General features: G+C 36.2%; 1 protein-coding gene across 1 annotated transcript in view; it reads right to left on the reverse strand.

Moving 5' to 3' along the window:
* STK39 (serine/threonine kinase 39) overlaps positions 1-14,058 on the reverse strand; it is a 91,088-nt gene that overhangs the window by 15,076 nt on the left and 61,954 nt on the right. The window contains 2 exon segments of the mRNA XM_083842403.1: positions 7,006-7,074; positions 8,951-9,003. Of these exon segments, the coding sequence (XP_083698529.1) occupies positions 7,006-7,074; positions 8,951-9,003 (122 nt within the window).

Here is a 14,058-nt window from a genome sequence, read left to right on the forward strand (position 1 = left end):
TGTAACTGGCAAAATGAACCTTTTCCAAGAAATTCAAAAAAAAAAAAAAACAGAATGCTGAATTTTCAGGATTGATATTTTCCTCCCAAGAAGCGTGCAAAGGACACTTAGAAAAACCACTGCATATTTAAAACAGTGTTATAAAAAGGTAGATAGAATATATTTGGATACCTAAATGCTTATGTATTCTAGACCTTGATTCTGCGTGTGCTGAATGGGGGTAGATGATACCTAGGAAGAATTCAAAGGGTTGAGGCAGGAGTATATACAGATTTCACAATTCCCTCGTCATTTTGAGAAAAGCGTTCTGATGATCCTAAGCATTTTAAACCACAGTGTAGTCTCAAATGAACATTTAAAATAAAAATGTAGTCCTGCTGCCCAACATTGCTAGTAGGGATATTTAACAAGCCTAAGATATTACATTAAATCATGCTCATAAATTTTCTCTACAAAAGAATGAGTCAGAGTACAAGGTTAAAAAAAAAATCATTTGCCGATGACTGAACACAGAAAGCAAGTGCTAGCTTTCAGACAAAGGTTTTGACAACAGTTTGAAAGACATCAAGATATCAAAGACAGCTCAACAGGCATCTTTATCATGCTGGATCAGAGTTGAAATGTAGGTCTATGCAGAAAAAAGCAGGTCACATTCTGCTATGCATATTATCACTTGGTAATTCCTTTCCTCATCAGATGTTCGCTACTCCTCCTGTCCTCAGTTCTGCTATGAATTATAGATATTGTTCTGACAAAACTATTAAGAAGATGAAAGAGCAGCCAGGTTACTTCAACACCTACATCTGAAACTTGAAAGAAGGAAAAATGTATTTAGAAAAGAAGCCCTGATTGCAGGAGTTAGGTTCTGAAACAGACTACCTGTAGCTTGAAGTATATCAATAAATCCCTATTTTGACATACTTGTAGAGAAGTGAATGCCAAGGAAACAAACAACAGTAACTGAATTACTATTGAAAAGAGGAACATTGCTGTCTTGACAATTTCTGATTCAAATTTTTTTTTTGTGAACCAGAAATGAAAGACCGCAAAACAACTCAGACCTATGAGGGCAGGGAACACTTTGGGCTTAAGTTTATCACCTACTTCATCAGGCAAAACCCAAAGTAATCCTAGAGATAAAGAGCTAGGTTTGTCCCCCACCTACACAGGTGAGTAGGAACTGCTTGACTGAATGCAAAAAAAAGGAACCTTTTTTGAAGGCAACTGCCAACTCCACCTCCCCCACCCCCAAAGTAATTAAAAATTATGATTCGCTTGTCCATGACTATAAGACAAATAGGCACGTTAAATATAATACATCGGTACGTGTATAGATCAAATTGTTTACTTTGAGGATCTTTTGTCATGTATTCACATTGTGTCATGTCGTAGTTCTGCCGCAGCAGCCATTACAGCAGCGGTTACTATTCACCCAACACGACATTCTGTTTTCCATCTTGAACCTCTAAGTTTCCATCACACAGAAAATTCAGTAAGGTGGGAATGTGCATGAAACCAGCGTTTTTCACACAATATACTTTCTCAAGTGCATCCCTTACATATGACATATAGAGCTAAAATAACTTTGAAAGAGCAACTAGATGCAAAGCTTGACTACCTGAGGGTGTATTGCAAACCTCCAGAACTCCCGACAGTCTAGTCATTATGAGTCACCCTTCAATGCATTAGCTCTAAATGAGCCAGATGTGTTGAAATATTTAAGCCCCTAGTTAAGCCTTTGGGACTTTTAGAGAGATTCTCCTATCTGTAATGCATGTATATATATCTCTTGCTATAGAGATACAGAATTATGTGCACACATTGAAGGTCCAAGAGTTTAGAAAATAACTTAAAATATAGTAAATTTTTTGTTTAAACATATATATACTTGTATATATGTATAAATTTCCTTTCTGGGTAATACATTAAAAGGTAAACTATTTATTCTGATGCTTGGAATTGTTAAGATCTATAACGGCATTTTCTCATTATAAAGCTCATGGGTACCTCAAGCTTTGGAATATACAGAATGTGATACACAAAAAATCAGTTATTTCACTCATTTTGAACAACTGACAGTGGAAAAAAAGTTTCTAGCAAACTCTCTTCGAGCAAAGATTACAAAAATCAAATGTTTTGCATCTCAAAACATTAGTGATATTAAAAGGCAAACCTTTGCTGCCTTCAAATGGTAGTGCTACCCAGGTCATGCACCCTTAGCAACACCACTGCTCTTTGTGAGGACAGAAATTTATGCAATACATTTTCTACTTATGTATCATGATCATATTCTCTGATTACAATAAAGTATGCTGAAATTAGTTGAAAAATGGCGTCATTTCATCCAGTTTTAAAGATGATTAATCTAACAAGACAGCAAACAAAACAAGATATAAGCAAAAGCACAACAAAAACAAGGAAAACAAATATACACTGAGGAACTCTGTGACAGTGTCTATGAATTTGATTATCAGTGTCACTGTGAGTTAAGATGCTATTACAGACAGTATACTAACAAAACGGGTTTCTGCTTTTTCAACTTCTCATTGAAGTAAGAAACTAACTTCAGCATCAGCAGAGGGGATGCCGTAAAACAATCAGATGATTCAGTTTCAAATGCTTTAACACTCTTGATTAACTGGGAGCCACGCATATTATTTACTGCTTAACATCCCTTGAAATCATGTCATTCTGGATTTGGCCTGATACGTGTTCTTTGTTTCATGGCCAACTTAGCCACACAAAGCCACGACTTCTTTTATTCTAGATGCCAATGTCAGCCCTATCCACCTACCACAGTAACTGCACCAAATTCACACACACACACAAAAATCAAACTAATTTGGCATCTATTCTATTCTCAATTCTAAGAAAATAGACAAGATGTTAAAAAAAAATGTGACTTTCGAAATATCTCATTTCAAAATATGATTTTTGTTTTTTCAGCTGGTTCTTCTAAACGTATTAGACCTTACTAAGCAGAAAGCTTTTGCTTTGCCTTACTAAAAGCTGCTCCTCCAGATATTAAGAGGATATCTGGGTCTGGTTCCAAGACAAAAGACAGACAGCTAGCTATTCACCAGTAGTTCGTGTCTGATGTAGTAAATGTGAAGGTACATCTTCCCTGATTCTCAAGGTATTCACAGATAATTGTTGACAAAAACCACTAAAATTGAAGTTACATTAACACAGTGAAGAACAACTGCACATTTCTTGACCACAAAACTACCAAGGCTTTTATTTAAGCTTTGTTTGGGAGGTAGGTTTTTTTGTTTGTTCTTTTTTTTTTCCTTTAAATAACTATAAACAGACACATGTAGGTTCTGAAATTTGAGGATTGTCTCCAGAAGATTAACTATAGCCTACAACTTTGCTGAAATTACATGCACACCAGTAAAGCGGGATTGCAACTGAGTGTTGACGTGATTCAACTTTCCTTTACAGTACCAAAGAAACTGAAATAAAGCATTACTACCTGAACATTTACTACCTAATATATATATATTGCATATTCACAGACATTTTATCTCAAAACATTCTGAAAATATCACAGATCTTTCACATGATTTAACAGCTATTTCAGAGCTGCATAAAAATACCTCATCAACTAGATGTCTACATATAGGCTCCAAGACTCATTCCCCTCTGCGAATTCAAAATCTACTTTAAAACTAAATTTTCTGTACTGATGCCCTTGATCTAGAGACCTCCTGTGAAACAATGTTACTGTCAATAAGAACAGAAACCAGTCAATCGTAGTGAGAACTGAACATGCAAAATGGAATTTTTGCTTCTCTGCAGAACAGGTAGCTGAACTTATTGCTTATCAGAATGGAAATCTTCCCGGGATGCCTGTGTTAAGTGAAGCAAATCCAGCAGGACTCAAAAGGTGAAGAGCGCTGATGCTTAGCAGTGAATTCTATAAAACTTACATGTCAACTGGTCCCTGTTAACAGCTTCAGCTCACGTATGCCATGGCCATACTTTTCACAGCAGCCTTTGCTGACTCTGGTTCGAGTACCCTTTCAGAAAACCAGTTGTTATGCCAATAAATCGTTGAGTTCAACATAAACACAGGTATTTTCACTTCTCTTTTTTCTCCCAGCTTCTACACGTCCCAGCTTTCATTAAAAGGAACTACAGGAACAACTTTAATGAGGCTATCTCAGAACTTTGTTTTCGTTCAGGTTATAGAGGCTGAATTTCTGCATGCTTCAGCTGAAAAGTGAAAGGTAATTTATCAGCTGCTTTCAACCTGTAAGCTAACGGAATCAGTTCTTCTGGTGAAGAAGGTTAACTAAACTCATCTCTACTATTCCCCTATTCCTCTACAGGAAGATTTTAAATCTTTTAATTTGGAGTGAACAAGGTGGCAAAATCATTTTACAAAGAAAATGAGTTTTGCAAGCAGATTTACATTTTCCAGCACCATCTGTTCTCTTATATGACTTAGTGCTTTAAACTAAGGGACTGAAGCATGTTTCAGGACTGTGCGGCTACAGTGGAGCTGACAGCTCAAAACTTGCTCAATTTTTTGTAAACAGATGTGGCCAGGACCTTCAAATCCTTGCTGGGATAACCTGACATTGCTTCTAATTTTCTAAGATACTATAAAGTTGCATTGCACTTTAAAGTTGCATTCTAATTTTTTGTTTTGTGTTTTTGTTTGTTTGTTTTTAATTTGAATAGCTATATTAAAATATGACTGGATGGTTAGGCATTTTTAATGATAGATGCAAGAACGTAGTGAAATGAAACATGCAAGATTCAGTGGATTCGTTGCTGCTCCTTACAACAGTTAAACATCCCATCATCTTTCTTCTTCCTACTAAGACTATATAATCACAAGCTGAAATTTTCAATAACATGCTTGCATGCAAGATTTATTGCATGCTCATACAACACTTATCCATTTTTCACACGTCAAACCACAAACCTATTCTCAGAACTACTTTTTTCCTTAATTAAAAGTAAAATCCCAGTAACAGGAAAAAAAAAAGTAACAGAACTTGTGTTTTAGTAAAACATGAAATCTATAGTCATGTTCTAGGAAAATAATGTCTATGCCTATTTGAAAACTTAACTTCACAGGTGGAAACAGACAAGTGAAAATTACAGTAGAAAGCAATGCAAGAATTTGTACCTGTGGAGCTTGAGGTAAGGGCTTATGACTCCACAAAAATGACTTGTAAACTGATTAAAATTAATGAAATCATAAATTTCTTGTATATATAATGAAAGCACACAAATCACATTGGATTTCCTTTATTGCAATACCACAATAAAAAGAAAGGGACAAAAAGGACCATCGTAGCACTAAAAAACAGTATTTGATGCAATTCTAGGGAGGAACTAAATAAGGGAATAAACTTATGTTATTAACTAGACAGTGGTCGAACCAAACACGCTAGGAAAAACCATGTTACTTAAAGATGTGCTTCTTCAAGGGCCAAAGTCCCATAGAATCATAGAATGGAATGGGTTGGAAGGAACCTCAAAGATCATCTAGCTTCAACCATCACTAAAGCCATGAAGGATCTGTATCTATTTGCCTTTCCTCAAACTTCTCCTGAAAGATATCAAATCCCATTCACATTGCTATTTCCACAGAAAGTATGAGGAGTTTGCAGCAGAAGAGAACTTTGCAGCAAAGAGAAAAGGGAAGAACAAAGAAGGCAAAAAGGGTTCCACCAGGTCCCAGTGGGAACTGCGCTGCAGCATCACCACCTAATGACTTCTGACTTCTGTACAACAGAGTGCCAGGTGACTGCCCGGGCAGGTGTGATAGTCAACAATTCTTCTTAAAAAATTACTTTAAAAAGTTAAACATCTTGAAACTATAAAAGTTTCAATTCAAGTTAAACATCTTGAAACTATAGAAAATCTAAGAAAAGCATCAACAACAGTATGCTTTTGCCATTTTTCTTAACGGATATTTAAAGATTAATACACTGAGGCCAAGCTGTCCCCTTTCCCTTGAACCCTTACTGTAAGAGCATAGTAGAATTGTCTTCTAAAGAGCACCTGCTAGTCTGTACCATCTGCTAACCTTCCCTAAATACTTTTTCTTTAGAAATCAAAGTAAAGGCATAGGTAGATTTTTGTTTCTTCCATCAGCTAGAGTCAGCCTGTCTTCTAGACATATGAAAACAAAAGGTATTGGCTTCTCTCTGAAACACTCTAGCTAGCCTAAGAATCCACTGATAATGTATTTAGTTTGTATTCCAGGCAAGTCATATGAATTTAGGGATTAGTAATATAATGATATATATAACGTATATAACGATAACTGAATCGATTGACTTCTTTGACTACAACACAAAGATCAAGCTACTAGGATTTCTTGATTCAGCTCTCATATTATAAGCATCTACTATCACCCTTCTGATTTTTGCAACTGTATTTCTAGAGGCAGAAGGGGGGCAACTGGAGGGAAAGGAACACTTTCAAATTCATCACATTTGCCAGGCACTAAATTTCATCAAACAAACAAAAAACATTGAAGCACAGAATAAAAAATAACGTATTTTTCTCTCAGCAGCCAGAAAATATTTCCAATTATCCCCCCCCCCCCCGAAATGGTATATCTACATGCAATTTCCCCAGATCTTGAATTCTGGCATGCTTCTACTTCCATGAACTCAACAGGATACTTACTAACTTCAGAGCTGCCAAAACATGCTTTAAATAATTCCACTCCAAAATCATTATATTGTTAAACAAAAATTAAGTTAGTGCAAAAATGATCAATCATTGAATTGTAAACAATCCTACGGGAGACCTATATTATATCACTCCTCTCAAACCACTGAAGAGTTCCCGACTTCCAAAAACAATCCTTGGATTAGTATGAAAATTGGCTTGTTGATTGAACTATGCATACATGAAAGCAAAATTAGGACAAAAAGAATTTTTTGAAAACCAGCATCAGAGAATATATTTTTTCACATCCATTTAACACAAATTTGTCACAAGAGCGTAATTGCAAACAAAAATGTAATTTACCTATAACTACATCATGGCCATCAACCAGGCCTGCAGAGAACAGCTCCTGAGAAACGCCATCTGCTGTGTCTGTCCAAAAGGTGAAATGAGTAAGGATGAGAACCCACAAAAACAAAGTAATATAACAAAAACATATTTTAGTTCATAAACTCCCATGGTGGCAGGCTTGAATTCAAAATCATTTTTCATTAGGAGCGAAAAAAATTACAATTTTCCAAGATAATTATCTTATCAGCCTCTACACAGCAAAATGAGGTGATGATTTGATTCATTACAAAGCCCCCTACAGTCCTTTCCCGGCCACAAGCATTTCTTCTCTATTTAACTAGGTACTCTTACATGTTTACAAGTTCAGTATTTTCATGACCAAGAAAATAAACTATATTTTGGTGGTGTTTTCATTGCTTCCCTGACCACCTCTATTGCTCCGCATATTAGTGCTATGCTATATTAGGTTTTCTTGTTTGTTATCAGTGGAGTTGGTGAGTTACACAGGTATTACTTCCTTTGAGGTCTAGGCTCAAAATAGGTTTGAAGTATTGTGACCCAGGAGATGGAGAGCTTTGGGTGGGCATCAACTGCTGTACCTGAGTGGGTTAATTCCGAAGTCCCTGTGCCTTCTACTTGTTTCTGGATAAAGACTTGGGAAGTCTTAAAGGTAAGAAGTAGGAAACAGTAGGAACAAGCCTACATTCCACCAAAGTCTCAACTACATATGGCATCAATGCCAGGTATCTGCATGGAGTGCATTTTTTGAGGCTGTTAAAACATTTGCATAATTTCCTCAAGAAAAACACACGTTAAAAAAAATATAGCTGAGTGATTTGCAATTTCTGCAGAGCTCTGAGGATAAGAATCAAAGCCTTGTTCTGGCTGCCTTGGTGATTATTAGTAAAGTACAGCAGGACTGTTCCTATGACATATCCTACGTTTTTTGACCAAGTAAGACATCTTGCATGGCTTATATAACTGCTTGGAGAATATATAAGTAATTCTTTTGACAGTGACTAAACCAGGATACTCTGTGCCAAGTTAAGTAAAAAAATCTCTCTTGTTATTACCCATTATCAAAATTAATGAGAAGTGCAGGCAGACAACAGAGTATATTCACAGAACTACTGCGTAAGAAAGATATTATGATTTACAGGAAGAGAGAGATCTTTTACAATCTGGTTTCTTTTAAGGTGGATGCTCTTTGAAGGCTATTCTAAGTATAGTGAATACTGACTTCTAAGAAAAATGAAATGTGTTCACAGTTCAAAGGGTTGCTATGTAACAAGAATGATACCTTCTTTCTCAACATATCCTCTTGTGCATTTTATCCCAGCAATATCTTGTATTCTTCAAACAAAAATAAATCTTATGACTTCTTACAACTCTTAGCACTGGAAAGCCAATAAAGTTCTACAAGCATTCAGTGGAGTCAGCCATCAGTTTCAATATCAGAATTAAGTTTGGTGATGATACATAAGCTAGAAATGCAACTCAACTTTCAGTTGAAGACAACATTTGAAACAAGGTGTACACTTCATACTCGTTAACAGAATTTCTTTTATTACAGAGGACAAGTAAACTCAAATATTACCACCATCACCACATGCACTTTCATGGCTATTATATTGCATTTCCTATGATGTCTTCCAAATGTGAAAAAGTAAATTTCAAAGCCATAAATATTACTCTGCAAGATCTTACATACCACACGGATCACCTCAGTAAGACACAAAATTGATAAAGTATACTGTATAGATTATACCATACATTATGCTACCTTGCCACTAGAATTTACAAACACCTGCTATTCTTGTTCAAGTTAAGTCCAATATAAAGTTCTGCATACTAGGGAACATTCCACAGAGGTAGTTTATATTAACCATAAGCAGTAATCAGTTTCTGAAATAACTTTCTGAACAATAAGAGAATTATTCGATTGAAAGAGCCTTACCTCTGCCTGGAGTAAACTCAAACCTTATGTCATTAAGTTCTTTTCTGGAGTTCCTGAAAAACATTCAGTGTATGTATTAAAATATAATGAAGAACGTCTTATTCAGAGTAACAAAATTCAGCTTTAAAATACGCTTTTAAATATGTGAAGAGTACTTAATTTTATATTCTAATATTGCCCCAACTGGAGGACATATCCAAGATGATTAAAAAAGCTAAAATCCCAGCAAATTTATATTCTCTCCATATCAGATCAATGTATTATGTGAGGTTTATAAAGTACATTTTCTCACCTATGATAAATACTGATATAATTCTTTGTTACAGATCAGTTTTTACTGTTAGAACTACAGCCCTCAGATGCAAGTTTTACAAATATTAAAACTGCTCCAATAAAACAAATGTTCTTCAGCATTAAGGCTTCAAAACATTTCTCATTTACAAAGCTCTTCTGGAATCTGAACTAATATACACAAACCAACCAAACAAAAAGGGGTGAAAAAAGCCAACACATCTTTGATGCCTGGCTTGTTTTTATCCTCCTTCACAATATCAGAGTGTACCAGCTAAAGCCAGTGGAAGACTAGCTCTTGGTTCTTTCATGCCTTTAATAAAATATGAGAAAATATATTTTTACAGAGTATCATGATTAGAATCATAGAATCATAAAGGTTGAAAAAGACCTCTAAGATCATCCAGTCCAACCATCCACCTACCACCAATATTGCCCACTAAACTATGTGCCTAAACACCCTAAGCAGAAATTTACACAAGCTTCATTCAGAGCATATTCTGTGAAAAGGGATGTTGCTTCTTAAACCTAATCAGATGATCTGGAACTTCGTAACAGGGTATAAATTCTGGCTACAACCCTCCCTATGCACAAGGGCCAGACCCCTGCTTGATTCCCACATCAAATCATGCAGGTCAGAAACAGCAGCTGCAAGTCCCATCCTTGATATTGCCCAAAAGAGATGCTCAGTTATTTTGACATCCACATACCCCACTTACATTTAGCAGACCTGCCAGATTCCTGATTTTCTCTGTTAATGACTCATTTTCATGACAATCTCATGATTAACAGTAAAGCTACATGAAATTAGCTTCAGAAAAAGTACAAAAAATAACATACTAGTTTTCTAATGACAAATCCTCAGGTCGTATGTCTAGACAATGCAAACAGCATTGGCAAGCAATTTTTTTGTAATGTGAACTTTCCTCAACTTCAAAAATGCTGCTCTCCCAAAGCATCATAACAGGAGAGACTCCACAACGTTTTCATGGCAGGATTTTGGTGAAAACCAACAAAAAGATGTTTAGGCCGAAAATGTCTGGCTACTCTAAAGGATAAAACAACGTCCTATAATTCCTTCCAATCTTCAAAAGACACTCTGCCATACCAGCTCTACCAGTTCAACATAGTCTGAATGGTATATATCACACTTCTTCTCCAAGAGTCACAAAATATTCACTTGGATTTAAAGCTCCCGGTCAGAGATTAACTACATACAGAGAAGCTCATTTAAGAGACTGAAAAGCAGGTTTTGATGCACAATGCCTACTATGAAGCTGTTTTGAAATGAAAAACTTATTTTACTGACCACCTTTGCCTCAACAGTACTTCGTATACATAAAATAAATGGCAAAGCATAAAAGCCAGAGGTTTTCTGCCTTCGTGTTTGCCCCTGAGAGTGCTTTGACTAGTTACATATATTACAGAGTCATACGGGACTTACTATCCATGTTACAGAATTCCTTTATAATCTCATACTGTGTTCCAAACCTCTACCCCTTGCACGTTTCCAACTTCAGTTTTAGTTAATAATTTCTACCATCAATAAAACATTAGTTTCTTCACAAAATAGATGTCCACCTCATTTTTGGAAATGGCAAGCTGACTTGAGCACAGGGATGAACTTAATTGCTGTAGCACACTTTTTCCAATGAATAGCTCAATCCACTTGAAAAGCTAATAGCAACAGAATGTGTTTTGCGGTCTATTATTCTTCTCCTCAGCAAGGAGAACTGTGAGCGAGCTCGTAATTCAGCATACCAGGTCATGAAGTCTTGCTGTGGGAAAACTAAATCCAACAGGCAAGCATATTCAACTGTGCCTTAGAGCTTTTATCACTTGTTAAATACTTAAAAAAATATTAGTCAAAAAACAGCAACACACAGGAAAACCAAAACCAAAGTGACTGGCAACACAGACAAAAGCAAAATAGAAAACCCTGAAAAGTAAGTATGCCACATGCAGTGTTTAAAATGAAGAGTCCTCATTTACTGAATACACTGAATGCTTCAAAGCGGAAGATTCCCAAAATTTTACCCTAAAAAGCTACAGAGCTTCAACATGTTACTATAAAGCTGTGGATAATGCAGCTAGACAGGTACAGATTTACTAGGCTCATTTACTCCTGTTGTAAAAATCTGCTGTCATTAATAGATTGCTGCACTTAGTCTATTTTTATTCAACAGAGAATTAGTATGAACCTCAGCTCCCCACTCCCCACTGCCCGGAAAACCTGGATGGCTTTCTGTCAAGAAGAAAACCACACATGACCCATCTCCGAGTTCCCTTTTGACACTCCACTCCCCTCTGCTGAAATTTATTATGTCTAATAAGCTTGTTAAAACTGCTGCTTTCCAAAAAAGGGAAGCTGCACAGAAATTTAGCATTCTGAGAGAGGGGGGGGGGAAGGGGGGGAGAGAGATGTTTTGACCGAATGTGGGATTTGGCTCAGACTTACATACCCTCTTCCTACACACATTTTTGAAGAGGCAAATCAAGGGAATAAAAACTTTCTCACACCTTTGCAGAGGTAAACCAGAAAGTCTTGCTTATTAGCAGCTATACCGAATTGCTCCAGCCTGCATATCTTTTTCCATTTAGTCAAACACTAAATACAGCTGATGAGAAGGAATTCTGTATATTTAGCAGTCTTAACAACCACCTATTTACAAACTAATAGATTAGGCTCTCAGATGACCTCTTTCCCCAAACCTCCCATAAAATATCCACCATATAAAAATGGCTCTGACTAACTACAAACTTCCACAAAAATGACCAACTTTCTAACAGACCAATACAGCTGGGTGAGAGACCAGCTGCTCTCAATACACTCTTAAAGAAGGATGAAAATGAGGTGTATTTTACTTCGTTTTCAAACTGAAGAATGTCCCAAATAGATGTTAGTTAGTCAAATTTGTTTATTAAAGTGAATGCAAAAATTCAAGAAAGGTTGATATGCACTGAGCTGTCCAACTTTGCTGTCTGGAGTGGTTACACTACACTATTTTGAAGTTAGGATGCTGCTGCTTTCTGTCTAATTGTACTCTATTATTCAGGAAAGAACACAAAGGAAGTTTGGCGAGATTCATTAGCTAGAAGCCTGTAAGTGCTTTTGCTTCTGGTTCCATTACCTTCCAGACATTTATTGATTTCCATAAATTATTTATGCCATCATATATTCCACCTAACAGAAGATGCACTTGATTTTTCCCCTAAAAGCTGCTCATGCTCTTCTCCAGTCTTCAGACACTTCTCTGGTTCTAGTTAGTCACTGTTACTGCAAATTAGTTTTCCTGTTGCCCCTCCACACACACTTTGGTGACAACTGTATGGGCTCGTTGGTTTATTTGTATGCAGCTTCCAAGTACCATTTCATTTGTTCATTGGAGTTCTCTTTTTAGTTACATGAATTACACTCACAACATGCAGCAGCACACAGAGACTTTATTACTGCTAAATAGAAATAGTCTTTGAAAAAAAAGCACTTATATCTTTGTGATTAATAATTTTATCTTCTCCCATTGTTTCTTAATGGTCCCTAGTTTCTCTAATACATTTGTGAAACAGTTATTTCTATTTTAAAATGCAAGCCCAGACCTTTTTGCCATCTCTTGTAATACCTCTTATTTGCTTCTTGCTCTCTGTGCCATTACAGACAGATATGCCTTGATTATCATGGATACAGATAGTCCACCTCTTTTAAAGAGTAGTAAGTTTTAAACACGTTTGTGCATTTTAGCACACTGCAATTTATTAATTTCCTGCCCTTTTTTTCCCCTGCTTTAAATAGAAGCAACACCAAAGCAAGCTATGCTAAGATATTTTGTCAGCCATCTTCCTTGCTAAATAATTTCAGAATTTAAAACTTTCCACCTTACAGAAGTACATTTTCCAAAACTTCACTATGATTTTTCATCAGGGTCGCGTGATGTCCTCATTAAGACTGCTAGATCTGCTTTCTAATTTTCTAGGAAGTAATGTTTCCTCAAAGAACCAGAAAAAACGCATGGGCCAACTTCTGTTATTAGAAGATGACACACAGATGCTCCATTTTGAAGGAGATGATTTGCAGAACAATGTTTATATTTACAAAAACCAAGATTAGAGAATAAACAAATTACACAGCCAGTTAGACTGATGTGGGTGTACTGGAAAAATCAGACATGACGATTTCAGACATCCACATATAATGACAAAGCCTTACAAATAACTACCTGTTAGTCTAATTCCTGCTATAGTCAATTAAATGTTCCATGCAGTTGATAGATCTACATCACTGAACTACCATTTACGGTGTGGGACTAAGTTAAGAAATCATGTTGGTGTAATGACAACACTGTAAATTGGACACATCAAATGTCAGTACGTCTTTTGTCCTTCTACACAAGATGCCAATCATGTAAGTGAGATTCAAGAAAAATATAATCTTGGAATTAAAATTAAGGCCTAAGTCACACTAGGATATCTTGACTATGTAACAAACAGATTTTCATTCTTTTTTACTACTTCATTTTTTTCAGATGTTTATCCACTACCTCTTACACAGAGTTATCTGAAACATCACCTATTTCCAACAATTTTCAGCATCTTCCATAGGGAGAGTCTATATTCCTTGATGAGATACATGTTACAATAGCTAAGTAACAGTATGCATACTCTTCCTTTCTAAAAGGAAGGAACCCTTCCCAACCAATTTTTCCCCTCCCCATGCTCCTACAGGCCTCACTCCCACCAGAGCAGAATTTCACCCACCATCAGGAATTTCTGGTGTTGGCCAAGTCTCCACCAATTTGCTTTAACAAAAAACACAACAGAAA

The sequence above is a fragment of the Anser anser genome, assembly GCF_964211835.1.
Source record: "Anser anser genome assembly, chromosome: 6".
Taxonomy (NCBI): Eukaryota; Metazoa; Chordata; class Aves; order Anseriformes; family Anatidae; genus Anser; species Anser anser.